The sequence below is a fragment of the Lepidothrix coronata genome, unplaced genomic scaffold, assembly GCF_001604755.1.
Source record: "Lepidothrix coronata isolate B3197 unplaced genomic scaffold, Lepidothrix_coronata-1.0 Scaffold263, whole genome shotgun sequence".
NCBI lineage: Eukaryota > Metazoa > Chordata > Aves > Passeriformes > Pipridae > Lepidothrix > Lepidothrix coronata.
The window spans coordinates 318556-345070 of NW_016690443.1; the positions used below are offsets into that span (position 1 = coordinate 318556).

The 26515-nt window shown below is 53.1% G+C and overlaps 2 protein-coding genes across 9 annotated transcripts in view; both read right to left on the reverse strand.

Annotated features, from left to right (window-relative positions):
- The window catches only part of SCUBE3 (signal peptide, CUB domain and EGF like domain containing 3), a 42813-nt gene extending 40988 nt beyond the window's left edge, over positions 1–1825 (reverse strand). Inside the window, exons 1-3 of one of the 3 annotated variants that reach the window (XM_017835736.1) lie at positions 1153–1586; positions 1020–1071; positions 827–909 (exon numbers count right to left, since the gene is read on the reverse strand). The gene's annotated coding sequence lies outside the window, so the exon portion shown is untranslated. The other 2 variants (XM_017835737.1, XM_017835735.1) reach the window with 2 other exon arrangements.
- Positions 1826–4175: 2350 nt separating this feature from the next.
- Positions 4176–26515, reverse strand: part of ANKS1A (ankyrin repeat and sterile alpha motif domain containing 1A) — a 75875-nt gene continuing 53535 nt past the window's right edge. For 5 of the 6 annotated variants that reach the window (XM_017835829.1, XM_017835827.1, XM_017835826.1 and 2 more), the window contains 10 exons: positions 15144–15242; positions 14625–14777; positions 14378–14485; positions 12610–12774; positions 12146–12271; positions 11947–12018; positions 11455–11541; positions 10964–11101; positions 10278–10448; positions 4176–9091 (listed from right to left, as the gene is read on the reverse strand). In XM_017835829.1, the coding sequence (XP_017691318.1) occupies positions 8972–9091; positions 10278–10448; positions 10964–11101; positions 11455–11541; positions 11947–12018; positions 12146–12271; positions 12610–12774; positions 14378–14485; positions 14625–14777; positions 15144–15242 (1239 nt within the window). In that variant the 3' untranslated portion in view covers positions 4176–8971. The remainder of the gene's footprint in view (positions 9092–10277; positions 10449–10963; positions 11102–11454; positions 11542–11946; positions 12019–12145; positions 12272–12609; positions 12775–14377; positions 14486–14624; positions 14778–15143; positions 15243–26515) is intronic. The other variant, XM_017835825.1, reaches the window with a different exon arrangement.

The following is a 26515-nucleotide window of genomic DNA, read 5'->3' on the forward strand; positions in this document are numbered from 1 at the left end:
GCCTGGGTTTGCTATTTTGCAGAGAACCTTCTGTGGCTGCTCAGCAGGGTGGCTCACAGCTTGGGGCACTGTGCTTTGCTCCCAGGTCATTTGGATTGGGATACCCCAGGAAGTTTGCTTTCGGCTGCCTCTGGCCGTGCGTGGGTGTGCAAACAGTGACCAATTTCACTGCTGGTTCGACTCCTTTAAATGGGGACTTTCATATTTGTCAGGCTTGGAAAAACATCACCATCTTTTAAACAAAAAATCCATTTCCTCTTCCATGGGGAAGGTGTTTCTGTTTGCACTGGCAGGCCCTTCCCTGCTGCTGCGCCCAGCACAGTTGTGCCGGCAGGGTTGCAGAAGTGTGGCTGTTCCACTGTGGTGGAACTATGGTGAGTTCCTACTATGGTGAGGATGGTGAGGATGCTCCAGCTGTGGAGCTCTCTCTGCTCCTGCTGGGAAAATGGGAGCCTTCTAGGAAAGCTGAGCCCTCTGTGCCAGGCTGGGTTTGATTTCTTAGGGAAATTGCTTCAAACAGGGCAGAGGATTTGCATGGGCTCTCCATGGCCCCTCATCAATGCCATTTGTGGTGCAGATTTGCAGCTCAGATGGTTCTTTTCCAATGTGATCATCTGGGTTACAAATTTCTGAGATGATAAAAGGGCAAATTGGAAATCTCCCTATGGAGTTTGCTGCCTGACACTCAAGTGCTCACCCCGAAAGACTCAAAATCCCAATTTCCTCTGTTGGGATTTCAGCTAGATGGCTTGGCTAAAATAAATGAGATTATTCTAATCAGAGAGATGGATGGAGTTCATTAAAACAGTAGATTAGAAGAACCCACCCTGCCTGTTACCAGTGCTCCTGAGGTCTTCTGCCTTTCTGGCAAGTTAAAGCCACTCAGGAATTAGATTGCTTTGCAGAAATCTGCAGGAAATGCATTAAAAATACATACTGCTATTACAATTCTTCATGTCACCAGTCACTTGGGAGAGGAAACTAATGAAGGGAAAATGCATATATATTTAAATACTTACAATTAACTCCCTTGGGATCAGGATTTATGGGCTGGGAGCAGTGGGCCCTCCTCTGAAACAGAGACAAGAGCAAACTTAAGTCCCCTCAGGAACGGTGAGGAAAATGCTTTTTCCCCACCCTCACCTTTCTCACCTGAAGCTAAGGATCAGAAAAGGGCAGAAACTGGGGCTGGCACTGCACAAAGCTGAACAGGGAGCACTGGGGGAAATTCCTGCGCAGGATTTGGGCCAAACTGGTCCCATGAGGAGCGTTACTGGTTTTGTTTCTCATGACCAGTTGCTTTCCTGCTCACGAGCCATTCCTGTGGCTTTGAGCAGCTGCCCTATACCCTGCCCGGGGGCTCCGTAACCCCCCGGCACCAGCCCCGGCTGCACAGGTGCTGAGGAAATAAATAAAAAAGGAAGTTCTGGGAGGGAGAAGAAAGGCAAATTGTTTACTGACACACAGGGAGCCTCATCCCAGATTTTGTGGTTTTGCCCCTCGTAAAATTTAATCCCAATTTCAGCGAAGTCGAGGGGAGGTTACAGGAGGTGGCCGGAGTCAGGGCCTTCCCTCAGGGCCCGCCAGAAAGGAAAACGGACAAACCCAGATGGACGCGGCGGCGGCTGCACGGCCGGCAGCGCTCCCTGCAGCCTCCCGGCTGCTCCCGCCGCAGCTCCCGGGATGAAGCGCCTGCGACAGCACAGCCGGGATGGCGGGGAACGGGTGGCTGAGACGTGAGAACAGGGACGGAACCCGCGCTGCCCGCGGGTCGCGGCGCCTGGACACGCCTCGCACGGACACGCCTCGCACCAGGGCCACCGCCCCCTCGCTCCCCCCCCCGCCTGCAATGGGAGCGTCCCGCCGCGCCACCTCCGCCCGGCGCCCGGCGCGGCCCATTCGCTGGGCAGGGGGGCGCCGCCTCCCGCGAGTGCGGGGTCCGCGGCCTGGCGGGGGCGGGCGCGGGGCCCCCGGGACGGTGCGACCCGGTGTGACTGGGTGTGACTCCTCGGTGTGACTGCTCGGTGTGACTCGGTGTCCCCAGTGCCACCCCGGTGAGGCGGCGCGGTCGCCGCTCCCGGCCGGCACTAGGGGTCAGCCCCGCGCCGGGGATGGCGGGGCCGGCGGCGGAGGAGCGTCCCCTCACACCCACAGCAGGTGATTTGTCTGAGCACGAACCTGCACGTTTTCACTCAAAAGCTGCTCGGTAATGCTTTTAACCCCCCTTCCTCCGCATTCTTCTCTTACTTTTATCCTGCTTTTGTGCAGCCAGCCCTGCACCAGTTCTCTCCTTGGAGGAGCTACGGACTTACATTTCCATACTGACCGCTGTGCATGAAATTGTCATCAGAGCGACCTGGGACTGCCAGGGATCAGCTTCGTCCACAAAGTCTGTGTGTGTATACACATATCTGTCTATAGATGTGTATATCTACATAGGCTTGGCTTCTCTCTGTAACGTGTGAGAATGGGGAAGGAGGTGGTTCGGGTATGACACTAGAAATAACAAGAAAGTAGGATAGCTCCTGAAATAAGTTGAAGAAGTTGGAGCCTGTTTTATTTATTCAATGCTTTATGATGTACTAAGAAGTTCTTAAATCTGGTGTCAGGTATGACTCACTAGTATGGAAAGATTTAGAGGCTCCAGCTGTGTAAGCTGTGACTATGACAAGAACAAAGCACACTCTGCAGAGGAGCTCCCTCTGAGGTGTCGGTGTTTCAACTGAAGAGCTGTTTAAGTGCCTGACACACTCTCACTCCAAAAACAAGCACTAGCTAGAAAAATGTTCTGTTGGGTCTTCTCTGAGGGCTTGGAGAGTTTCCCTGAAAAGTGCTGTGCTTCTCTCACAGGAGATTTCTGTGCAAAGGTTGATTGACCAATAATTTTCTGTTTTCATACTTTTACTCCCTGGAGGGCAGTGGATTCATTCCTTCCTCAGCCTTTTAATTTTCTTTGATGGACATAATTCTCAAAAAGATTTCCCCAAAGGCCGTTCCCCATTCAGGAAGAGCTGCTGGAAGTTGGGTGCAGGTTTGGATGCGTGATCCACCACAACAGGCAGGAGTCCGGGAATTCTCAGGAAGGTGCTTCTCCCAGACACAGACTGGATTATTTTTCATCACATTCTCTGTGTACCAGGCAGGAGTGGAATCCATTCTCCAGTTTCTCAGATCCTGCCTCAGCTTGTAAAAGTCCACCTAACCAGGGTCAGTGGGAAGTGCCCCTTCGTATGTCAGGATCTGAATAAACCTCTAAACTACAAAAAGTAGTGGCCTTCTTTCCTCAAAAAACCTGCCAGCATTTGAGGGGGAAGGCAAGGGGGCTGTGGAGCTCATTGAACTGCAGTGCAGCTCAGGCCTTTTTAATTCAAGGTGTTAATTCTGCCCTGGGCCTGTAACCTCTGCTGAGGCGTCGGTCCCAGCCAGGGCTGTGGCTGTGAGGGATAAAACTGCACAGTCTTTCAAACCATTAAACCAGCTCCGTGTGTTTCAGAGTCAGCCTGAAAACCTGACTTGCCGAGATATTAGAAATGGAACATACAGTATAAATTTAGCAATCCCTGGCGTATTTAGTATTTTACATCAGCCAGATTTTACTTGACATGAAAATCTGAACTTTAACCTGTATTTAAATGTCTAGATTTCTTGCTCTAATTTTACATAATGAAATGTCCTAGTTCCTGGCAAGCCCCAGGTCTTCGCTGGGTAAATGCTTCAAGCTATGGCTGCTGAAACAGGCCCCTGGAACTACTCACTGCCACGCTGCAAAAAAAGGATCTCGGTGGTTATTGTGAGTACATTCAGGTCCTGACAGTTGCCAGGGCACAGTCCTTGCAGATGTACATTAGTGGGGGTAAAGTCAGCTTTTCTCACACACCATCATGCGGAGAACACACCCACAGTGGCTGCAGACCCTTGTGCTGTCTTTAACAGAACATGTGGATGCAATTTTATGCATAAATTAGTTTGTCTCAATAATATTTGATATTTGGGTCATTATGACTAGCTGCAAAAAAGAGCAGCTTCAACCAAAGCAGCTGCTCAGCCCCCAGTGCTGCCCCCCCTGCATGGCCCCAAACCCCTCTAGGCTGGCACCCACAGGACAAGAACTGGTCTGACACAGACACCCAAGAGACTTGGGTACAACACTGAGGCCACAGACAACAGCACAAACGTGTGTCTAAGGTTGTTTATTAATTCGGTCTGTTCTAAGTTGTACAATTATGAAAACAACAAAACGACTGCTGGAAGCCCAGGAATATTTACAATCTCGCCTTGTTGTAGTGAGGTCAGTCTATGTTGTTGCACAGATTGGTTACGTTTGGTACCACAAGATGTTTAAAATTCAGACAAATTCGAACAGATTAACAATTGTATATACAAGAAATAAAAGGAAATTCAAGTATCAAAATACAGACAGATTAAATAACATTTGTATACAAATCAGCCCCACTGCCATACATCACAATTAGCAAAAATGTCCACATTGCAAACTGAACTTGACTGTCTCTACCCTGTCAGGGAATCCCAGGTTATTCTTCCATGGGTAAGAAAAATGTCTGAGCTGGGTTGACTTAGTGAGAGCAGCACAGGTACTTTCTTTTGGGAAAAAAAAATGCAATTAAGTAATACCAATGCGAGACCTAAAAGGGAGACCTTTGCAACAAGGCAGCGTTGTGAGCGCTGTACCGGCTCCAAACCACAGGTCTGACGGCACGGAACTGATGTGAGCAGAGCTGGGGAAACGCTGCTGCTGGAAACTTATGAGGTGGGTGGAAGGAGCATTAAAGCATTGGCTCCACCTCAGCTGCACACAGAACGGGACGTGTTCTGGTGCTATTTGGCATCTGCTCTGTGTCTCAGCAGCCTCCTGAAGGTACAGAATTCACGACATGTACAGCCTGGAAGGTGCCATATCTTCTCCCTGGGAAGGGGACAGGCGTGTACCCCAAAAAGGTTGCATAATTTCTTCTAAAAAGAACAATCCCAAAGCAAGTTTAAAGTCAGCGGAACAGCTAAGATTAGCGCTGTTTTTTTCTTTGTAAACACAAAATAAAAAAGGATAAAGCATCTTCAATTTGAAAAAAAAAAAAAATCATCCCCTCCTATATAAAAAAAAGACAAAACTCAGCATCTCCGTTTGCCGGCCGTGAGTGAGGGCTCAGCCCACAAACCAAAGTCTGTGAAACACAATCTGTCCTTAAAGAGGGGAACAAGGCCCAGGGCAGCCCCACCTTCTCCCAGGCAGGTAAATACAGCAGATGCAGTTTGATGCAAAGTCATATTCAGCACCAGAAATTTGGGGCACTTTCCTCCAGATACCACAAAACCCTGCAGGGAGGAAGAGCCCGAATACTGTGCAGTGGGTGGGTTAATGTGGCCAGGAGCCAGCAATTGGCACGGCCCAGGGTCAGTCTCCAGCACTGACTCCCTTGAGAGATCCCACCACACTGAACTGCTAAAACAACTGTTCTGTCAGGTGATAAAGGGAGTATCTGGCTAAAGAACGGTTGGATCACTAAAGACAACCACAGGGTTACACGTGGGGCTGGAACGGACCACCAGGGTCACCGAGCCCAGTCCCTGAAGATTGGAGTCTTCATCACCATGTCACCTCCAAGCCAACCTCCAAAAAGCTCACGTGTCAGAAAAGAAACCTCCCAAACAGAGGTTCAATTTGCAATCTCGCCAACGACTTGTTGCCAACACACCAAATATTTACACTTAACACCAGTATGAATTGCAACATGTGCATAACAAGGAATGTTAGGTTTCCTAAATTCATCAGCTTCACCCAAAATCTTCACTTCTCCCTCCCAATCCTTTACAGGTCTGAGCCCTCAGGATCACGGTTTGCTTCTCTCCCAGCCTCACTGTGAGAGAGATTAAAGGAAATCCTGACATACAGCAGCAACTGGAGTTAAACAGGAATTACCTGGGCACAGTGTTCCCGTGCAGCAGCAGGTCCCACAGCCCTGATAAGGCCTGACAAGATCGTAACGGACGCACTGCGCTACATTTTGCATCTGAAGAATTTAAATCACAACTATATTAATATTCTCCCCTGAGGGGAACAGTCTGAAAACACGTCAGTCACAGCCCAAACCGCTGTTAAACACTCTGTAATTCAAAAGAAAAGCAAGCACACAGCACCTTCGAGGTTGTGTCTTTGGGGACACTGGGCTTGCACAGGGCCAAGCCACCCTCAGGCTGATGTGGTTTATCCTCAGGAATGGACTGTTTCAGTGTAATGCCCAAAGTTTAACTCCTTATTTGTTCATCTTCTGAAATTGTTGCACTAATTAAATAATGAGCTAGTATCAAAAAAGTGCTAAATCACAATTGAATATACTTAAAAACCCCCAACCCTTCAGGGCATAACTGCATTTAAAAACAAGACAGGTGCACAGAGGCTGGAGGAGGGAGTCGTCCCCAGGAATTCAATGTGGAAATGGGAAGAAACGGGGTCCTTGCCATAGAAATGTCAAGTATTGCAATGCGACAGTTCAGGGGATAAGGAAGCTTTGTACCATTGGGGATATTGGCCACAACCGCTCTGGGGGGAAAGATCCTTTGCAGACTCTTTTCCTCAAGTTACTTCCATTTGCTACAAAAGCATGGAGTGGCTTGGAGAACAGGATGCAGACTTACCCCGCACGGTTCTCACACGGGAGGAAGCAATATCCAAGAGTTTGACGTTCTCTCCTGTTCACCCAGAGCTGAAGCAGAGTAAGTACCGTCAGAGATGTGCACACCATGCCCCTGCTAAGACTTTCTATCGTACTCCTCGCTGGACTGTGGGATTCTCAGTAAATATTTCGGGTTTTTTCCTCAACAAAAAGCTGCGGTGCTACATTGAAACCGTGAACTGCATTTGCTCTGTGTCATTTCACACGTTAAAAAAGAAACAGGTCGAAAGACGTTTGTCTCAAACTAGAAAAGGCGACATCGCTCTCTGCCTCCAAGTCTCAAGTTTCCTTCGCTAGGAAAGGAGAGAGTGGTTTTCCTCAGCGGGGGCTGAGTCCCTTCCCCCTCTGCTCTGGGAGCCCTCACCGAGCAGCCACGCACCCACTCCAAGGCAGCCGCCTGTGCCAGAGGGAGATGATCTTCATGTCAGCAGCCACTGCGTCCCAGGTCTCTGCCCCGTAACTACATTCCATGGTAGGAGACGGCTGCCTGGAGCTCAGCTTCGCAGAGGCAAACAGAAAGGGAGATAACGGAATGAATTTCCAAGTCATACAAAAACACGTGCTGGGAAAGACGAGGCGAATGGCCCCGGAGATGGGACACGAGAGTGAGGGCTACGGACACACACTGGCAGTGTCGTGGCTTGGGCAGGGCTGCCTGTGATCCCTGCTGGGCTTGGTCACCCTTAGAAAGGCACATGCTCTAGTGACCCAGATTCAGGAAGTGTGGAGGAACCTGCCCTTCCCAGCTGAGAGCAGGGGGAGATGAAAAGCTCAGAGCTCAGACCCTCTGAAGTTGGGCAGACGTGTGGCAACTGCATGGTGAATGCCTACACGTAGAAACTGCACTGCCACCCCCACCAGTGAGGCAGTTTCTCTTTGAGGGATACAGAAACCTTAGGGCACTCTTACAGCTTGGAATTTTGCTGATGGAACCCAAGCCCAGCCTCGAGGAGCACCCGAGGCGCAGCAACGTTCTGTCCACAAGGCCTGGGCTGGCAGGGTGGCACTGCAGCACCTGGGCAGTGCTGGCTCTATATCAGGGGCTCTGTGGCACATGAAATGTATTTACTAGACTGAGCTTTCCTTTTTTTTCCTCCAAGACAGTCCTTTTACTTTTAGTCCTCTTGCTTGGATCCTCACTAGCACAGCCCTCAGTCTGAAGTCAGTTTGCCACTCAGTACCATTAAGTCACAAATGACTTGGGAGATCAAACTCATTCCTGAGAAAGAGCTAAATAAAGACTTTGAAACATCAGATTTGGCCGCAAGTCTGGGGAAATGGAAGCTTCGAGGCAGCAGCTCTAAAGCCCCAGCAAAGCTCGGACAAGCTGCTGCTGCCCTTAACGTGAGGAGCAAATAACCCAGGGCTGCTCCCTGACCTCTCCCTGCTGATGCCAACTGCTGCTTTCGGTGTCCAGCCCACACCTCCCCTCCCCAGCCCGGGGCTAACAGCAACATGTGCCTTTGGAAGCTTAACCACAGGCTGCCCCATGAGAACTACGCCCAGAGCTCACGAGTAGTCTGATGAGTGTAAACAGGAGGACTAAGGGGTGAAGAAAAACCTACAAGGGACTGAAATGCATGCAACCAACCCCCCCCTCATCTCTGAGGGGACAGAGCTCACAGTGGGAACGATCACACCCGGCCCAAACCAGTGCTCCCCCAGCGGAGCAGGATCTGTGCCGGGCTTTGAGGAGCGAGGCTGCGGGCAAGGGTCACCGTGAGAAATGGAGTGCCCGCATGTTATTTGCAGAGAGCATCACAGTGGTTAGTGTCAACTCGACTGGCAGGGAAGGAGAGGTGAGTTCACTGAACAGTATACAGCCGTGGCTCAGTCAGGAAGAGGAGGATCTAGGAGAAGGGAGTGTGTGCACCGCAGAGACAAGAGGTCTCCATCAGTCCAAGGACAAGGTGAGATAGAAAAAAAGGCCTGGGGAGTGTCACATTGCCCCAGGGATTCACAGTGCCAGAGCGAGGGGGAAGACGTGAAAACGGCAGGCGGCTTTCCTGGATCCACATCTCCGACTCCCAGCCTGCCCTCTGCTCCTCCCGCCTCACATTCAGCTACAGCGCGTTACCCTTGTTTCCGAGTAAGGAGATTCACAGTGTTCAGCAGCGATCAGGTACAAAAGCTGTTTAAGTCTACAGTCTCCTAAGTGCTGCTGCCTTGGACGTGGTGCCTACACGGGCTCAGGGCGAGCAGCTGGAGGAAGAGGGAGTTTAGAAGAGCAGACAGATCAGATCGCAAAGGCACGGTTAGACGGGGCGGACGCGGTGTCGGCTTTAGAAGATAGTGGTCTCATACTTAGTGCTGAGGGTCCGCTTGGAGTCCTGCTTGGGGTCCACGACCCAGGAGACACTGGCATGAGACTGGGAGTCTTGGTCCACTTCAGGGGGATCCAGCTAGAAAATACCGAGAAAAGGGCATGTTAGGTCACCCATGCTTCTGGGACAGAACAAGTGGGGATTCAAAGCACAGAGCAACTGCTGCTCTGCCTACTGCCCGTCCCAGAAACGTGGCAAGGAAGCAGCTCTTGCTGGGCAGACATTTGAGTCCTTCACATCTAAAACATGTCTGGCCACGTCAGTCTCAACCCAGCACCCCGAGATGACTTCCTGCATTAGGCTGCAAGTCCCTGTCACCCTTGGTGACAGCTTAACTCATCTCAAACAAGCATGAAAAATGGAGCGCTACAAAAACAGGAGAGAGGGAGACAGCTCCTGGCAGGTGAGCTCCCGTGTGATTTACTCTCCTGACCAAGCACGGCTCTTTCCTTTTGTCCTCCTAAATCAGGGTGCCACAGAGAAGTTACCACCACCAGCAAGAGCAGCAGAGTTAGCTGAGAGCTGCCACACTGCTGAGCAGGAGCAGGTGGGAGCAGCACATCCCTGGGGCTCGTCCGAACCCACGGCACGGGCTGGAACGAGCAGGGGGAGGACAGCAGCGAGGCAGGACACGGGAGCACAGCAGGAGACATGGGGAGTGGGGAGGCAGCCCGGGTCAGTTCGGAAGGGAGGATGGCAGGAAGAAGGGTAAAGACCTTCGCTCCGGGACTAACAGACTGCAGCGGCAGGTAGGAGGGGCGGTGTGTTGTACAGGTGTGACAGTAACAACAGCGGGTGTCGGGAGGGAGCGGCACCTGAGCGGGGGGAGCAAGCAGAACACAGACAAAAGGAGACATTAAAGGAAGGCAGTGGCTTATGGCAGCAGTCCCTGCTCCTCAGCAGCTCCAGTCTTGGCTGGTTTTGGCTACAGAGGAATCTTGTACTGCAAACTGCAGGTCACCTATGGATCTCACTGCGGCTCTGCAGGGTTTGCACATGGAAGCTGTGCTGGACCCAGCAGGGCCCTTAAGCCTCATTCCACCAGGCCATTTCCACCTCTGCCTGCCCTCCCCCTACGGGGGGAAGCCCCAACCCCGCCGCAGGACTGACAGAGGCACAGACCTGCAGTGTCAGCAGCACCTGCACTGACAGGCACCTCAGCCACACCTGGGCTCCCCCCACCACCCAGGGGAGGCGTAAGCGTGTGGTGCCCAAGGGAAAGCCCAGCTCAGACCAGCAGTCGCTCCCTCCCGCACACACGTACCGCAGATTTCCTCATGCCGGCTCGCGGTTTAGGCACTGGTTTGGAAGATTTTGTTTCAATCATTTCTCCTGCTCCAGCACCAAGAGGCTTTGCTCTCTGGGCTTGAAGGGCCAGCTGATAGGCGACTTCGAACGCCTGCCCCAACGTGAGGATGATCTCGTACGTCAGGTTCTTGGAGAGAACACAGAGCACAAAGCCGTCAGGTCACCCTGTGCACAGTCCCCACACCTCCCCCAGGACCTCCTGCCTGCCTCTTAGCCCCACCAGCACCACAGTTCAGCAGCGTAAAGAAAAAAAGCCCAAACATCTCATGCAGCTGATTTTGCCCAAGTATAAAAGCGAATCATGCTTCCACCTTCTCAGTGAGTTAAAAGGTTGTTAAATCAGCCCATTATGCTCACAACATAATTGAGAGCATGTGAGGGGTTTGTGCATGGCACATTCCCCAGAAGGGAAAGCTCCTGCCCTGCTTTATTCAGTGCTGGAGACTGCAGGAACGAAGCCAGACAAATACTGTCCACAGAGGTCCAAAGTAAAGGCATTTGGAGCCAGCACTGTTTTAGGGTAGAAATGGTGAAGGAACCCTAGAAGGGACTAGATACTGGTCTGTGACTCGCTAACAAAGCTGAGAGATAAAACAAGTGGACTGTAAAGGACTGGGAGATGCAATGCAGTAACCCACTCACCACATCCACAGTGCTGAAGACGTGGCAGTAGTGGTGGCTGGTCTGCAGATCCTTGGTGATGTAGGCAAATGTGCAGAGATCCTCGGGGTCCTGAGCAGCACAGGAGATGTTCCGGATCTCGTGCTCAGCAATGACATTCTGCCAGGGTCAACCACAAGCACCTGTCACCCTTCTGGGGATGGCAAATACACCCAGCAAACGGTGGCTGCGGAGTGTGTCCTGGGGGCAGGGAGGGGGAGTCTCCCAGCTGGACCAGTCCCAGCTCCCTCCCATGGCAAGAATAAATGGCAACATGGTCCACAAACAGCTAGTCTGCCAAGCCTTTGGCACTTAGGTAACCATCATCACCTTGGTGCTCCCCCATAGCCTGAGCAGTTCCCCAGGACCAGCTGTGGCTTCTGGAGCCACAAAAAGTGACCTGCAGCCCCCAGGCAGGTGGGACTGCAGGTCTTGTCCCTCCAGACACCAACTCCAAGGCATCTGCAGCTCACCTTGTTGGAGGCGTCGATGAACTTCACCCCTTTGTATGTGATAGACAAGATTATGGTCGGGACCTTCTTCATGTGCTCCGTGGATTTCTTCAGAAACAAGAACATTCAAGTGACCAGCTGTGAATAGATGCTCCCTTCTTCACCCCTGCCCCAGCCCACCCCAGAGACCCCAGGCCCATACAGGCAGGTTTTGGGGGTCTTGGACCAGAAGGAGGAAAGCAAGCTCCCGGTGGAAACAGAAGGGGAGGGATGGGGACCTGAAGTGAACCCAGCCACCCCTTCCCCAGCGAAAACACCCACTCTCCCACTGCACAGACCTTCCAGCTACGGGGAACGGTGCTGGGGAGGGGCAGTTCAGCAGCGACAGCGGCACTGCCTGTTTGGTGGTCTGGGCCCCCACAGGGTTTGGGGAACCACAGCTTCACTGAGATCCCCCATCCCCCAATCCACATCATCCACCACAGGCTGCAAGCGGCCCCAGGGCCTCCGTACCCTCATCTTGGCACAAGCATCCTGTGTAGACTCTGTCCCTCGGAGGTCTTTGATCAACATGGAGCCCAAGTACTGTTTGAAGGAGGGGGAGATGTTAAACCCTGCCAAGGCAATGCCATGGCCCTGCAACTCCACATGCAATGGCCTGACCCCAGAGCCTCTTCATCCTCATCACACCCACAAGCCAAAAGCCACTTACATTGGCCTCGTACCCGCAGGACTCAAAGATGAGCTTCTCGGGCTGGTGCTGCCAGTTTTGGACTGGGGCATATGGGGCAGCCAGGCTGGGGGGGCGCAGGGTCAGCTTGGATTCCCGACGGTCCTCCTGGAAGGAAGAAACATGGATGTGAAGCCACATCAGGTCCAACATGGGTTGAAACAACTCTCAGGAGGGCTCTTTGGGCTGAGGTGATTGAGGTTGGCAATGGCCAAGCCCCCCAGGGGCTGGGTGAAGGCAGCACATGGCAGATGAAAGTGCCAGCTCTGATGGAAGCACGAGCTGCCTGTTTTTGAGGTGAAACCAAGGCATAAAGGAGCTGCTGCCTCTAATGCCTGAGGAAAGCTGAGCCCGACCAGCTCTGCATCACCCTACCTCCTCCCTGGCTCCAGAGAGAGGGCAGCCTGCATAGAGGGCCACTGGGACACACTAAAGCACCCACTGACCTGTGCTTTGTAGCGCTCAGCTCTGGAGTAGGGAGCAACCTCAGTGCCACGGTCGTGTTGCCTCTTGCTGGTGTCCCCGGAGGGCAGCAGGAGATCAGCAGATCTGCCTGTGCAGGAGTCATTCTGGCTCAGGGGCGATGAGGTCTGGGACATCAAGTCCTGGCACTGAAAAGAACAGACACCACAAAGGCTCCCAGTCAGTTTGGGCTGTGCCCCCCATCACTCCCCTCTACACTGCCTGGCACAGGGTGCAGAGAGCAGAGCTAATGGGGTCAGCTCCTGCTCTGGGGGCTCCTGCCTCAGTGCCAGTGATCCCACCCTTTATCTTCTGCACGAGACCCATAATTTGCTCGAGGATGGTTTCAGCCAGGTATGCAGCCCCTTCTGCCCAGCACACCTCTGCCTCTGCGAGCTCATCCCAGGGGCAGGGGACACACTGGGCTGCAGGCAGGGTGTTTACAGAGGAACGGGCTCCCCTAAAGCACTGAGCAAAGCACCCCAGGGTGCTGATGATCAGCCAGCCCAGGAGTGGAGCCCCCGCACAGCTGCAGCCGCATTAGTCCCATTTAGTCCCATTCAACCCACTCGCTTGATTTGCCATTGATGTCCCTCCGCCCCCCGCGCCGGAGCCAGCCTGGATCGCACCAGCTGCAGCGCCAGGAAATGCTGCAAATGGCCCATTCTCTCACCCAGCCTCCCCGGGCAGCATCTCAATCAGCTGAGCTGCACCGAAGGATCCTTCTTCCCCACCAGCCCTGCTGCCTTCAGTCTCATCCATCTCATGGGGATGAGCAGTGGGCAAAGGCACCCTCCCGGTGCAGCACCAATGTGAACCCTCTCTGTTCTCACACCTGAACCTGGTTCCTAAAATATACCATGTGAGCAAGCAGGGCACAGCAGCCCAACTCACTTTGGCTAAGGCTGTTTGTGTTGGGAAGACTTGGGAATGCAGGACAAGAATGCAGAGCTCTGCAGCAGAGCAAGAACAGGATGCTTAGGATGGGGAAACTCTAATCATTCCAATTCCTGCTCCAGGAAGCTGATTTGCAATCACTGTGAGCAGGCAGCAGCACATGCCACCACACTCCTGAGCTCTCAGGGTCACTGAGAGCCCTGTGGCTTTTGCCAAACTCAGTTCTCAGATGCCAGTTTTCAGGAAGAATGGGAACGTGACAGCTCCCTCTCAGACAACTCCCATAACAAGGGCCTGACATCCAAATGCTGCCACTCCTGCAGCAAAAATCAACATCCACACATCTCATTGAGTGCTATTTGGCAGTGACAGCGTGAGCTCTCAGCAGCCCAGCCAGGCCAGGGAGATGGGTTCCGGCTCCCAATGGTGCAATCAAACACCAGGCCCCAGCTGCAGCCCTTCTCCAGATGGGCTGGGTCACTCCTGCCTGCCAAAGACTGCTGCGTGTCTGGCCAGGAAACCAGGGTGAGGAAGTGGGCCCAACATTCCCCTTGGTGCAGGGCAGAGGTGGGGGTGGCACCCTATACCCCTTCAGTGCAGGCACTTGATCCCAAGGAGTGGCCTGACCTTCCCTGTGGGACAGCATCCAGAGGCTGACCTGCAAGGGCTGGGTGTGACCTTCCCCCAGTCGCTGCAATCACAGGGTCACGCCTGCACTGGTATTTGCTGCCTGGGTGGCTGGGGAGGATGAGGTGAGGAGCTGAACAGACACACTGGACACGCCAAGATTTCTCCCAGCACTAACATGCCCTCACAGCCACACGAGCCAGGCAGGGACCACGAGCAGGGACTCACTCTCAGCTGCGAGAACCGCGGCGGCTTGGCCGGGGGCTCCTCGTAGGGCCTGTCTGCCAGCGAGGCGATGATCCTCTTCCGATGGCCCAGCAGGTTCACCTTCAGCACCTGCAGGGACAGACCATGGTCACCGTGGGCTCTCCTGCCCTTGGCACAAAGTGGCTTCGTGAGACAACTCATGGCAGGTCTCAGCCCCAGGGAAGGGGGTAGGACCTTGGTGCCCTGGCCAGAGAGAGGCAACGCTCACGTTTACTATCTCAAGCTCCCAGAGGTTTTTCACAGTGTCAATAGAGCTGTAGCCACTCGAGAGGAAGGACTGGATGTAATCCTGCAGCCCCAGGGAGTCGAGCCATGCAGGAACTGACGGCTGGCTGTTCCCATCACAGCCCAGGGGTTTCAACTGTGAAAGCACAAGAAAGGGGTTAAAAGCTGCAGGGATCCAGAGGGATACGGGGTCAATGAAAATCAGTTTACAGCGCATCTCCACTAGCACTTTACAGTAACAAAATCACTGTATAAACAAGAAATGCTCTTGGGACTGGCAGGAGGAACAGCCACCCTCTCCCCAGCATGGAGCCACCACCATCTGCATAGCCTGGCAGACCAGTATAATCCTCCTCTTCCCTGCTATTCCCAGAACCCTTCCCATAGCCCCTGAGATCCCTCTGCGGCCAGAGACACAGGGACTGGCTTTTGTTTTCCCCTGAGTTCACAGCCATGCTGGGCAAAGCCCTGTCCCTGCTCCATGGAGAGCATCGGTGCTCACCTTCGGGAGGGAACGAGCAGCCTGGAGCAGCTTCCGGCGGTGCTGCGGGTCCCCAATCCCAATGTCCCGAAGGTCCTGGTCTTCCATGACATTACAGCCCTGTGGAGGGGACAGGAGGGAGTGACACGGGAGCAGGGGACAACAGGAGCAACATCAGGTGCAGGAGTAGAGATCAGGTGGTTACAGCACCCTCCTGACCTCACCTCCCAGCATGTCCTGGCAGCAGGAGGAGGAAGGTGCCCAAGGCTGGGAGCTCTGCCCCATATACTGCCCTCAGGCACCCAGAGGGCTGACACAAGCAGGGCTGTGGCACATGGAGCAATGCCCTCCCTTCCCACCCTGCTCTGGGTTCCACTTCGAGCCCTTAGCCCTGGGTCACGGCTTCCAGCCACCTCCCATGGGATGCACAGATGTGTTTATTGCCGTGTAAAACGTCCAGACAAACTCCAGCCCCCTCCATGCCCGAGCAGGAGCCCTTGGCTCTGCTCAACCTCCCTCCACAGCCACAGAGAAACCTGACTTGCCTTCCCTGGGAGCAGGGGAAGGTCAGGTGTCTCCTCCAGCCCCAGGCAGAAGGCAGCCACCCGCTCTGGCAGAGATGCTCCTGTCACCACACATTGCACTGTTAAAGCCAATTTTCTGCCCCCTTCCCCCTGCAGAGCAGGAGCACACAGACTCTGCCCCCATTTAAGAGCCTCCACCCACCACAACCTGATTCCCTGCCCTCATACCTGGGCAGAGCTCAGCAGGAAGCCTGGGCACGTCTCCCCACAGCTGGCAGAGCCACACTGCTGTGTGACCAAAGATTTCAGCTCGAGCCCAAACCCCCTCCCTGGCCCTGCCTCCCTCTGCTCCCCAGAGAGTCCCAGCAGAAGGTCTGTGCTGACAGTGCTTTGCTGTTCCACATTTTGGTTTTTTAAGAGAAACCCAATTAAAGGCGGCTGTGGGGGGGTGGGCCGGCCGGGGTGGGGAGAAGGTGAGGGGCAGGTTGCCAGGCCTCCCCCACACAGAGCAGCAAGTACTTCCTATTCCTTTCCATCCACACGTTTGTGGGATTTCAGATTGTGTGCTTTGCTGAGTGAAACCTGCTTAAATGCAGCAGACAAAGGCAGTGAGCTGCCCACCGAGCAGCCATCCCCACCCCGAGCATGTCCCTGCTCCTGCCTGGTTCGTGAGCCCCTGTTCAGCAGCATCACTCCCACCCCTGCCACGGCCTGGCACAGTGACAGCAGGGCAGGACAGCGGGGCAGGACAGCACATGGCTCTGCCCAGGAGCTGCTTCCCTTGGCCGCAGAAAAGCGTTCAGGGAAACAGGGAATTAATGCCATAGGTAAGAGATGCCCAGGTCACAGGAGAGCTGCCCTGGAGCCCAGACTACAGTCATTTAGCAAACAAGAGCAGGGGTGGTGGGAGGCAGAGGTCTCCACAGCCTGTGGCCATGGCTCCACTGCATCCCTCTCCCTTGGCAGCCTGGATCTGCACACACTCGATTCCTGGAGGGCTGGGGGGCACCACCATGGCAGAGCTTGAGCCAACAGCTGCAGCACAAAGACATTTGTCTGAGAGTTGTTTAAACAGCAGGAGGAGTCAGGACACCAGGGCTCACCTGGGTGGAGATGCTGCACATAACACACCATGCATGGATGGAACCACGTCACAGGAGCTGTTCTGTGCACCCCTCAACTGCACAAAATGAGTAAGAGGCAGACCGATGCTGAAGGCTCCAGGGTGCCCCTTTGGTGCACGAGAGCAGCTCTGTCAGATTGTAAACAAACCCCCTGTGAGTAACACGAGGGGCTGCTGCTGCTGCTGGGGCAGTGACCTCTGGCTGGTGTGCAGCAGCATCCCACCAGAAAGATGGAAACATCCCTCCCCTGTCTCACAAATTTTAAGCTAAAGAGCCACATTTAATGTACATTCCTGTAACAGCAGGAGATTGTGTGCTCGACTCAGGGGAGGAGGGAAGAGATTAAAGGGGATTAACTCCCCTGACAGGCACCTCACCTGGCACTGTTGATGCTGCAGCACTGCTGTAGGGGTTGCCAGAAGGTCCTTGGAGGCAGTGTACGTGAGAGGAATTCATCTCCCAGAGGGAGAGGCTTCAGAAGGGCTTTTTGAAAAGGACAAAGAGGGCTAGAGCAAGTGATGGGATTTCTCCTGTGAGCAGTCTGAAGAGCTACTACTGCCCTGCCTGGGGAAGAGCACAGAGAGGGACTGAAGTCCCCAAGCAGGTTATCATCACACCTTGGGTACCCAAAATATGCAGTTCCTGATGCCTGAGCCTGCTCTCTCTCCCATCCTGCCCATCTTGGTGCCCTGCAGCTCCATCCCTCTGTAGAGAGCCGGGGTTGGGAGCTGGGGAGGCACAGAGACAATGCTGGCAAGGGCAGAGCTCACAGCCAGCCCTTCCCTTCGTGCCACCCGGACAGCAGGAACGGCTGGCAACCAAATGAGCTGTGACAATGGTGATGCGTAATTTTCATGTATAAAAACTAAAAAAGCTTGCTGAGCCTATTTACATTTTCACTCATGCTTAACTTTCCAATGTTGAGCCCTTTGGTGCTAATCCCCTTTAGCACAGCCACACTGCCACATGAGCAGCACAGGGATAGAGGCTCTTGCTCTCCCAGGGTACCAGCACCAGCCCCACAGCAAGGCAGTAGGTGTTCTCCCACCTTTGGCATCTCAAATTCAAGGAAAGCTGCTTGCTATATAGCAAGGATACAAGGTAGTTAAATACTGTGAAGCCTACAGCTTTCTCCAACACTCCTTATTTTTATATGTCACATTAAATTCCCTTGGTGCCAGTCCATATTCCCTGGGTACTTAACAAGGATAGACGAAGCGTAGCAGCTCTGAACAAATCATTTCAGCCCCTGGTGCAGGAGAAATGTCCTTCAAACCCATCCAGATTTCATCTCCCATGAAAAACAATAATCTGCCACTAAAAGAGATAATTAAATGCAAAGACACTGGAGATCTTTTAACCTTTGCCAGCTGTACAGAGGAGCTTAAACCAGACTTTAAACCTGTCTGCACCCAACACACCCTCAGAGCCAAGGGGCAGAGCTGCTCTGCCTGGACCACTGCTGCTTTTTGGTTTTACCCAAAGGTCCCTGTTGGTGCTGCCACAGGTCAGCAGATGCCCTGATGTGGGCACAGACCGGCCCGGGCTCCCACAAGCCCCTCTCTGGGTCCTCTGAGGACGGGCTCAGTGCAGAGAGCAGAGCTCTGGGATGTGCTCTGGCATCAGCCCAGTCCAGGAGCCTCCAGCAGCAGCCTCAGAAATGCCAATTAGAATCAAAATGACTTTCCCAAGACGTGTTTCCAATTTTATTCCTTGTGACAAGTGCTTTTACCTTGCGTGTTCCTCCTGGCTGCCCCAGCTCTGTGGGCTGAGCGGAGCGAGGGTGGCTCAGGGCTGACCTGGGCCAGAGCTCTCACTTTCACCCACCCTGGGGGAGGAAGGGGCATCCACAGCCTCTTCATCCCAACACCTCACCTTGTGCTCTGTCAGGAACCAGCCATGGGCACTTCCTGCACTGCAGGCAGCTTGTGACGGGTTTGTCCCTGGACCACACATCCCTGCACTAATCCAGGTTTCAGTGCAGCACCACGTGCACACATCCATCAGCCTTGGTAGGAAAATCTTTGGCAATTTTTTGTTCCCAGAAGAACTGGGATGATCCATAAAAAAATCCCCCAGAAAGTAGAGGCTGAATTTTTTTCTTGGCAATGGACACAGGAGCACAATTTCCTCCCTGAGCTCATGCACTCAGCTAGGGAAGGGACATGGGGAGCACAACACATGACCCGGGACAGAACTCCTCTGCTCCCGCTGGCAACCCAAACAGCTGAAAGATCAGCTCAGTCAGACATCTGAAACCAGGTAAGGCGAGTCCCATCCCAGCTCCCAGCTGGCACAGAATGGTTGCTAAGTGGTCGGAGGGGCCTTCATTCCCCAACCTGGCCTCCAGCTTCCTCTGAGCCAAACACAGCTCCCTCTGAGCCAAACACAGCTCCCTCTGAGCCAAACACAGCCCCCTCTGTGGAGAGGCACAAACACACACCACCACGAGAGGCACTCCTGGACCCCACCTCTGCCCTCTGCATTGCCCCGAGGGAGGGCAGGGATCTGCCAAGTGACCCATGTCCTCCCCTGGTCTACGCTGGGATGCTGGTGCACCCGACCCCCCAGAGAAAGGAGTTCTTGGAGGAAGGGTCGGCTTTGGTCACGCTTCACCTCTTGCACTGTAATTAAACAGCCCGCGAGGCTCCAAGTTTGTCATTAAAGGAGAAAAGCACAGTCAGAGGTTACCTGGCAGCAGCAGCATCCCCTCCTGCTACTGAGGTGACCCTAAAGCGAGTGTGCCAAAGGCAGCGCTGCCAAAATCTGCCAGATTCCTCCTCCAGCAGGACACTCTGCAGGCATTTAACTACCCAATTTTCAGATGCTGCTTCTTCCCCAGAGCCTGGCGTCTGTCCACGCTCTCATTCCAGCTAAGGAAGAGCCTGAGGCACGGACTGTTCCGTGAGGGAAGCGTGGCCGGGCCAGCAGTGCCGCGGCCCCGACGCCTCGCTCGTGCTGCCATGAGCAGCCCCTGCCTGGGCGGTGGCCCAGGGGAGGACGGGGACCAGGACGGGGACCAGGACGGGGACCAGGACGGGGACCAGGACGGGGACCAGGATGTGTCCGCTATTAAAAGCGACAGATGCAAAACCCAAACACACTCCAAAGGCTCCTGCAAACATCCCAAGCAGAGCTCCAGCTGAAGGCTCTCGGTGCGTACAAAGCTCTTTTTCTTTCTCCCCCTCAGTGCATTTGAGACAATTTGCATCTTGTCTAGGATTCTGCTGTCACTGCTATTGCTCTGCTTTTGGCAACCAAAAGCCTGGATGTGGGAGATGGAGACAAATCCAGCTCAGCACAGACCTGGGTTGATGATCCCACAGCTGGGCCCCACACCCCAATCTCAGAGCCGGGGGACCCCACTTGGTCACATAAATCTGCATTTGTAATTGGCCTCATGATCTGCAGGGTTTGGTGCCTTCCCTTAATGGCATCTGCAGTCTGGGGTAGGTCAGTGAAAACTGGAGGAAAAGATTTGTTTAGTCACGGGCACAACAACGAAGCCTCAGCTCTCCACAGAGCATCGACTGGGGAAGGGGCTCATGCACAAAACCCTACAATAAATCCGAGATTAGCACACAGCCACTTCATTTTTGTTTAATTTTCTTCCCCATGCAGACTGGCAGCGTGACAATGGCAACAGAGGGAATCGGTCATGGTTGTCAGGTCCAGGCGATTTTATTGAGAGAAAAAAAATTAACTGCTACTTTAATGGCTTTTTTTAATGTTTATGGGGCCTGGAGCTACTAATAAATCAAATATAAGTATCCTCTAAATTGCCAGTTCTGGTCCACCCACTTTGCTCCTCAAAATCCACTCCAACCTGGCTGCTCCCCATGGAGTCCATTTCCATCATCCAGGGAGTTTTGGCACAGCTCTGCCATGTTTTCCCAGATCAAAAAACCTCCTCAAGCCCCAGATCCCTGCATGTCTCCACTCTTACCATTCTCTTCCAGAGACACCCCAAACACCCATACCATGGTGGATAAAGCACAGTCCTTGGGAACCTCCCAAGGATCAGCTGGAACCCACCAGGGAGCTGCCAAACAAAATTCATTTCCTTGTAGAAGCAATTCCCACTCAGGGCTTGGCAGAGGCCCTCACCCGAGGGTCCAACTCCACTCCTACGGGCTCGTCCAGGGCGGCACAATCAGCCTGGGGACCCAGACACGCATTCCCGGGGGCTGCAGCAGTGACACACAGACAATACTGTGTAACGTGGCTGCTGCCCCACGTCACAAAAACAAATGAAAGCCGTTTTGGTGGTGTACCTCCAGCTGGTGTGAACCAGGCCAGGCACTCCTTGGACCGACCACGATCCCTGCAGGGCAGCCTGGCCAGGAGCCGGCAGGGCAGGGCTTCCTTACCCCCACCGGCTCCGGTGAGCTCAGGACAAAGCTGTTCATGGGTTTGGGAGGACCAAATCCAGAACCAGCCACCCAAGAGCCTCTGCCTGGCTGGGGAGAGCCTGACACCAGCCCAAGCACGAGCTGCAGGGGGCTCACCTGGCCCTGCACTAATTGCCTCCACCAGCTGCAGCCATGCCACGTTCTCGCTGCATTTCACCGGGAGCAGACACAGTAAAACCTTCTTAGGGGTCTCTGGTGGGTTCCTGATCCTCCCAGATCATTCCTGGGTGCAAACAGCGACTGGAACATGTCAGTTCAGTTTTCCCTGGATGGCTACTATAAAATGACAAGTTCTATATGAAAACAGAAAGAGGCTCTGGGGCACACACACTCCCAGAGCACGCCCAAAGCCTGGCTGCTGCCCAGGGGAGCAGCAGCTGCGCGCCAAGCTGGGCCCTTCAGGAGTGGATCAGGCAAAGCTGAGTGACTGAGGACACAGGAGCCACCACGACCTCCAGTGGGGCAGATACCAGGTGAGAATGAAGATCATGCAGATGTGAGTCCACATCCAAATCCCAGGGATCTGCAGAGCAGAGGAGACCTGGCTCCGTGCACACCCTGTCCCTGGGCAGCAGGGGCTCTTCTCAGCCTGGGCAGACACGAGCAGCCCTGAGATCTGCTCACACCCAGCCAAGGTGAGTCAACCTGAGCCAAGGCCTCAGCTCTGTATTCATCCTCATTTTCCCGTGCACACAGAGGGGCAAAGAGAAAGGAAAGGCTCTTCTGTTAGGGAACACCACTGCAGGATAATGTAACATGGCACTGAATTGCTTTGAATCAAATTAATGTCAGTACTTTAAATTATTTGCGAATACGCCCTTCTTCCAACACCATCATTTTCCACCACTTCTCCCCAATTATAAAAAAATAAATAACCCCCCCACCAGAGGAGCCCAGGGCACTACATGCAGAGAACAGATTTCCCTTTCTGACGCTGTCTCATTGAATCAGCATTAGCTGCTTTCCACACACTCCATGGGAATCCAGGCTTGAACAATAAAAAAAAGCCATAAAAAATGGTTTATATTCTCTTTTACCTGCCCATTTGTGAATCAAAATACCTTTGGACTGAATAAAAAGTTCAACTCCAGAACACTGGTACAGCTGCCAGAGCACACGGGGCTTGCCCTTCTCAGATGTCAGCCTGGAAACTGTCGGGGGCAGCAGCAACTATCCCGTGCCCCAAGGGAAGGGAAAAGCTTTTGCAAACATCTCAGACACATTTATAGGATCTGTGGGATCACAAAACACTGTGTGAGGGAGCAGGTAATGGCATTCCCCTCCCCATTTCTGTGGGGAAATTCTACCATCAATTACTGCAATTCCTTCTCATTACAGTGGCCACGTCCCTTCCCTCTCATGAAGGGCAGAGTCCAGCCTGGCCTTTCCCCGGCCACTCCCTGTTTGCTTGCAAGGACCAGGAATGCACTGGGCATCCCAAAGCTCATTTCCTATGGAATTCCCACATGGAGCATCTGCAGCAGATGCACTGTTGACCACAGCTGACAAAACGGGGCCAAGCTCCAGGAGCAGCAGAAACCCTCTTGGTCCATATTCCTGTGATATTTTTTCTGCTCTCCTGCTCCCTGGCTCATTACCGGCCAAGGACAATTAAGTCCATTTACTGTGCACTTTTCTGGATGACACTTCTCACTCACTGGTGCAGTTTTGTGATATTACCTTTCATTTCCCTCCTCTGGTGAGGGATGAGGCAATGGGGCTCCTGGAACTTGGCTCACACTCCGGGGCCACATTCCTCCACGTGGAAGGCAGCGGCGCTGTTCCTCCTCGGTGGTGGTGGGATATTCCTGGTTCACTGGAGCTGTTCACATTTGGCAGGCAGCTCTGCTGAGGATTTTATCCTACTTGCAGAGCTGTATTTTTGCTAAGTCAAGGACAGCACAGCCACTGGCAGCAGCTTTGGCTCAGTTGTGTTCACCCACCGCACAAATAAACCTTCCCCTCTAATGAAGGAATCCCAGCGGGCTGCAGAGTATAGAAGACTTGGAAGCGCCATCTCCACTTGAGCTCCTCCTAATCCCAGCTGCCTGTACAGGCTGCTGCCCAATTCCAGCTCCATATGAAAAGCAGCAGCTGAGTGTCCCAGTGTGATTGCCCCGTGGCAGTGGTGCTGCCTGTGAAGGTCACTCAGCAACCCAGAGGGCAAGAAGCTGCTGCCCTGGACAGTGGGGTTTGTGCTTGAGAGCAACAGAATAATAGGGAAAGCCTCTTCTTTGCCTTGCCCATAAACATAGCAAAGCTACTGCAGGCAACTTGAAGGGAGTAGAAGAATTTCTGCAGACACAGAGATGTGGTCCAATGTGCAGATGTGGAAAGAGAACTCAAGTCTTTTGGAAAACTAAGCTACTTAAATTTATCTTTTATCATCCCTTTCTTCCCTCAACCAAGCTGAAAGGTTACACAATCTGAGATCCATGTAGACCTCGGTCCCTTCCAGAAACACGTACGTGGGTGAAGGCATCACGTCACATCAATGTCTAAATAATCCTGCTGACTTGTGCAAGTAATACCCACCCCTGAGTGAAGCCAACGCTAGACCAAGATCAGCTTTGTCCCAAATGCAGAGCTGGAATTCCCGGGAGCAGAGAGGCCTCCACTGGACCTTGCCAGCTCACCCTGGCTCCAACACACCGCACCCTCCCCTTTCACAGCCCAGCCTGGGAGACGCTCACGGTTCCCAGTCACTGCAAACCTGTAGGAGCTGCAGGAACCCAGAGCCCCCCTCAGCTGTTGGTGCACAGCAGACCCCGAGGAGCAGGACCCTCACTCCCTCCCCGCAGTCCACCCGAGGTGCAGCCTGCCCAGAGTCATCACCAGCGACAGTGCTGGCGTGTGGCCAGAGCTAATCCCCTAATCCCCAATCCCTGGAGCTCTGAAAATAACGGAAGTGTTATTCTTGGAAACAATGTCTGTTTCCGCCTTCCTACATTAATGTCTAATTAAGAAGCCCAATATATTTACAGAGCACTTCTCAGACTCCCTTTACACACGGTGTGTTCATGAATCATTTCCCTACCTGGTGGTAAAGGTTCTTGTAACACAGGGTGCAAATTAACACAGGAGCCAGTTGAAAACACCCAGGGATTCAGGAATCCCTGAAACCAGAACCGGCTGAAGTACAGGCTACCAGAGCACTGAGCAGCACCAGCAAGGCCAGCACCCTCAGTCTGTGTCTCTCGCAACCCTGCCCCATTCCTGGGGCAGACAGGGCACTTTAAACACCTCTTTCTCTAGGGAAGAACAGCACCAAGCACCTGGTGCCAGCACACACTGGCTCTCACTGTCCCCACTGCGGTGACAGGACACACTCCTCGTGTCTGCTCTTACTCCTCTTCTGAGTTGTAATCTACTACAGGCTGAGTATCTTCCTCGGTACATTAAAGGGCTCTTTCAGGACACTGCCCTGCTCTGCAGCTGCACGACCTCTGCACATCAAACACTTTGCTCCTGCAAAGCTTCTTGTTTGCCCCCAAATGGCACCTGGGGACCCTGGAGCAAAAGGAGCATCCTGGCGCCTGGAATACCCTGCAGCTCTACGAGCAGGGAGCAATGCAAAGCAAAATCCTGCACAGAAAACAACTGTTACCCTATCAAAGGACTCCAACTTCCTAATTTTGGCTACTAAAATGTAATTAGCCTCACAGCCCATCTGGCGATTTTCAAACCATTACCTGGCGTTCTTTGGACCTTGAAATATTGAACACAGTGAGGCCCTAAGAGGGACTAATCCTCTTATAGAAACTGTTTAACTGCAGGAAAGCAATGCCACTTAGTTTGGAATATTCTTTGTTAGCCACTGGAAGGGGCAGGTAAGACAGAAATAGTTGTGTGAAGAGGACTGAGCAGCCTGACAGGCGTCCAGCGCCTCGGGCACTCAGTGCTCCTGGTCTGCCCAGCTTCAGTGGTCACTGCAATTTTAATAGTTCATCCAAGAACATCAAAATCACCAGTAGAACCAAATTAAATACTTGTTCCTCACTCGTGCTGTATCTGACGGTTTTACTTCCCCAACACCAGAAACTGAAGGCAAGGAACATCACAGAGGAAAAAATTCTGAATAATTTTACTTTCCTACTGGGCTGACATATTAGCTTGGAGTTCCCAGGGCTGGGATGAATGGATTTAAAGCCAGGCTTGGCACGGGTGCTGGAGTCAACTCCCTAGGAAAAGGGATAAGCGGTAAAATGGAAATCAGCAGGGGTTTGCAGGAAATCTTTGTGAAATTATTTGACCTTTTACCTTTGAGAGGAATGAGCAAGGAGTGTCCCATTCCCTGAATCTAGCTGTAGCCAATTGCTGCACTGGGAGCAGCCACTCAGCACTGGACAGGGAAGAAAAACATCCAGCCATGACAAAAGCTAATCCTATCACGTACCCAACACCACCACACAGGAACCTTTGCTAGTGAAGTTCTGAGCTCAGTGAGGTCCATCACCCCGGCCAGGCAGGGGAGCAGCATTTTATCTGCCACTGCTGGGTGAGAGCAGCCACCAACCCCATAATGGTCACAGATCCATCAGCAGGGCATCCCAAAAGGATCTACAGGGTTATTTCATTTAAATTTGTTGAACCACCTCCAGAGCACCCCAGAAGTCATGTCAGACTGCCCCAGCACACCCAGGGACCCTCGCATGGAGCTGAATGTCCTACACAAAGCACAGTGAAGCCAGGAGTGCACTGGGGGTTGGGACCAGCCTGGTGGGACACTGGGGGAAAAACCACAGCAAACGACAGCTCTGGGGGGAACGCTGACCCTGCCAGATGAAGGGACCAGCTGCTTGCTGGAGATACATCTGGATAGATCCCACGACATTTATCCTGTTGGTTGGGTCATTTTTTAAAGCTTATTTACACCCTACCCCGAAGTAGCCCAACAGACACTGCTCAGGTGTGTGCTTCCTCGCACTCCATCCATGCCCCTTCCTGGCTTCCTGTCTCTCTCCACCTGCCTCCCCTGCCCTCCCCACCGCTGATGGCCACTGTGTGTTCCCAAAGCCCCTCACATCCTCCTGGTGTCACCTCTCCGCACCATCCCCAGTACCAGAGGGATCCCCACCGTTCCAAGGCAGGATGCAACATTAACCAGAACGACTTTTCCAAAGGTTTACATCCATTTTTTGTTATTTACCAAACTTAGAGTCCACATCTAAAGCACTTCTTTAAGCCATGCAAGGAGAACTCTCCTACAGGACCAAGATTTTCCATCTTTGCACTTCAGCATTCCACACGAATTCTCAGATTTTTACACAATGCGGCTTCAAGTTTATAGACCCTGGTTATTAGAAACCCTCATCACTGAGCACTACTGTGTC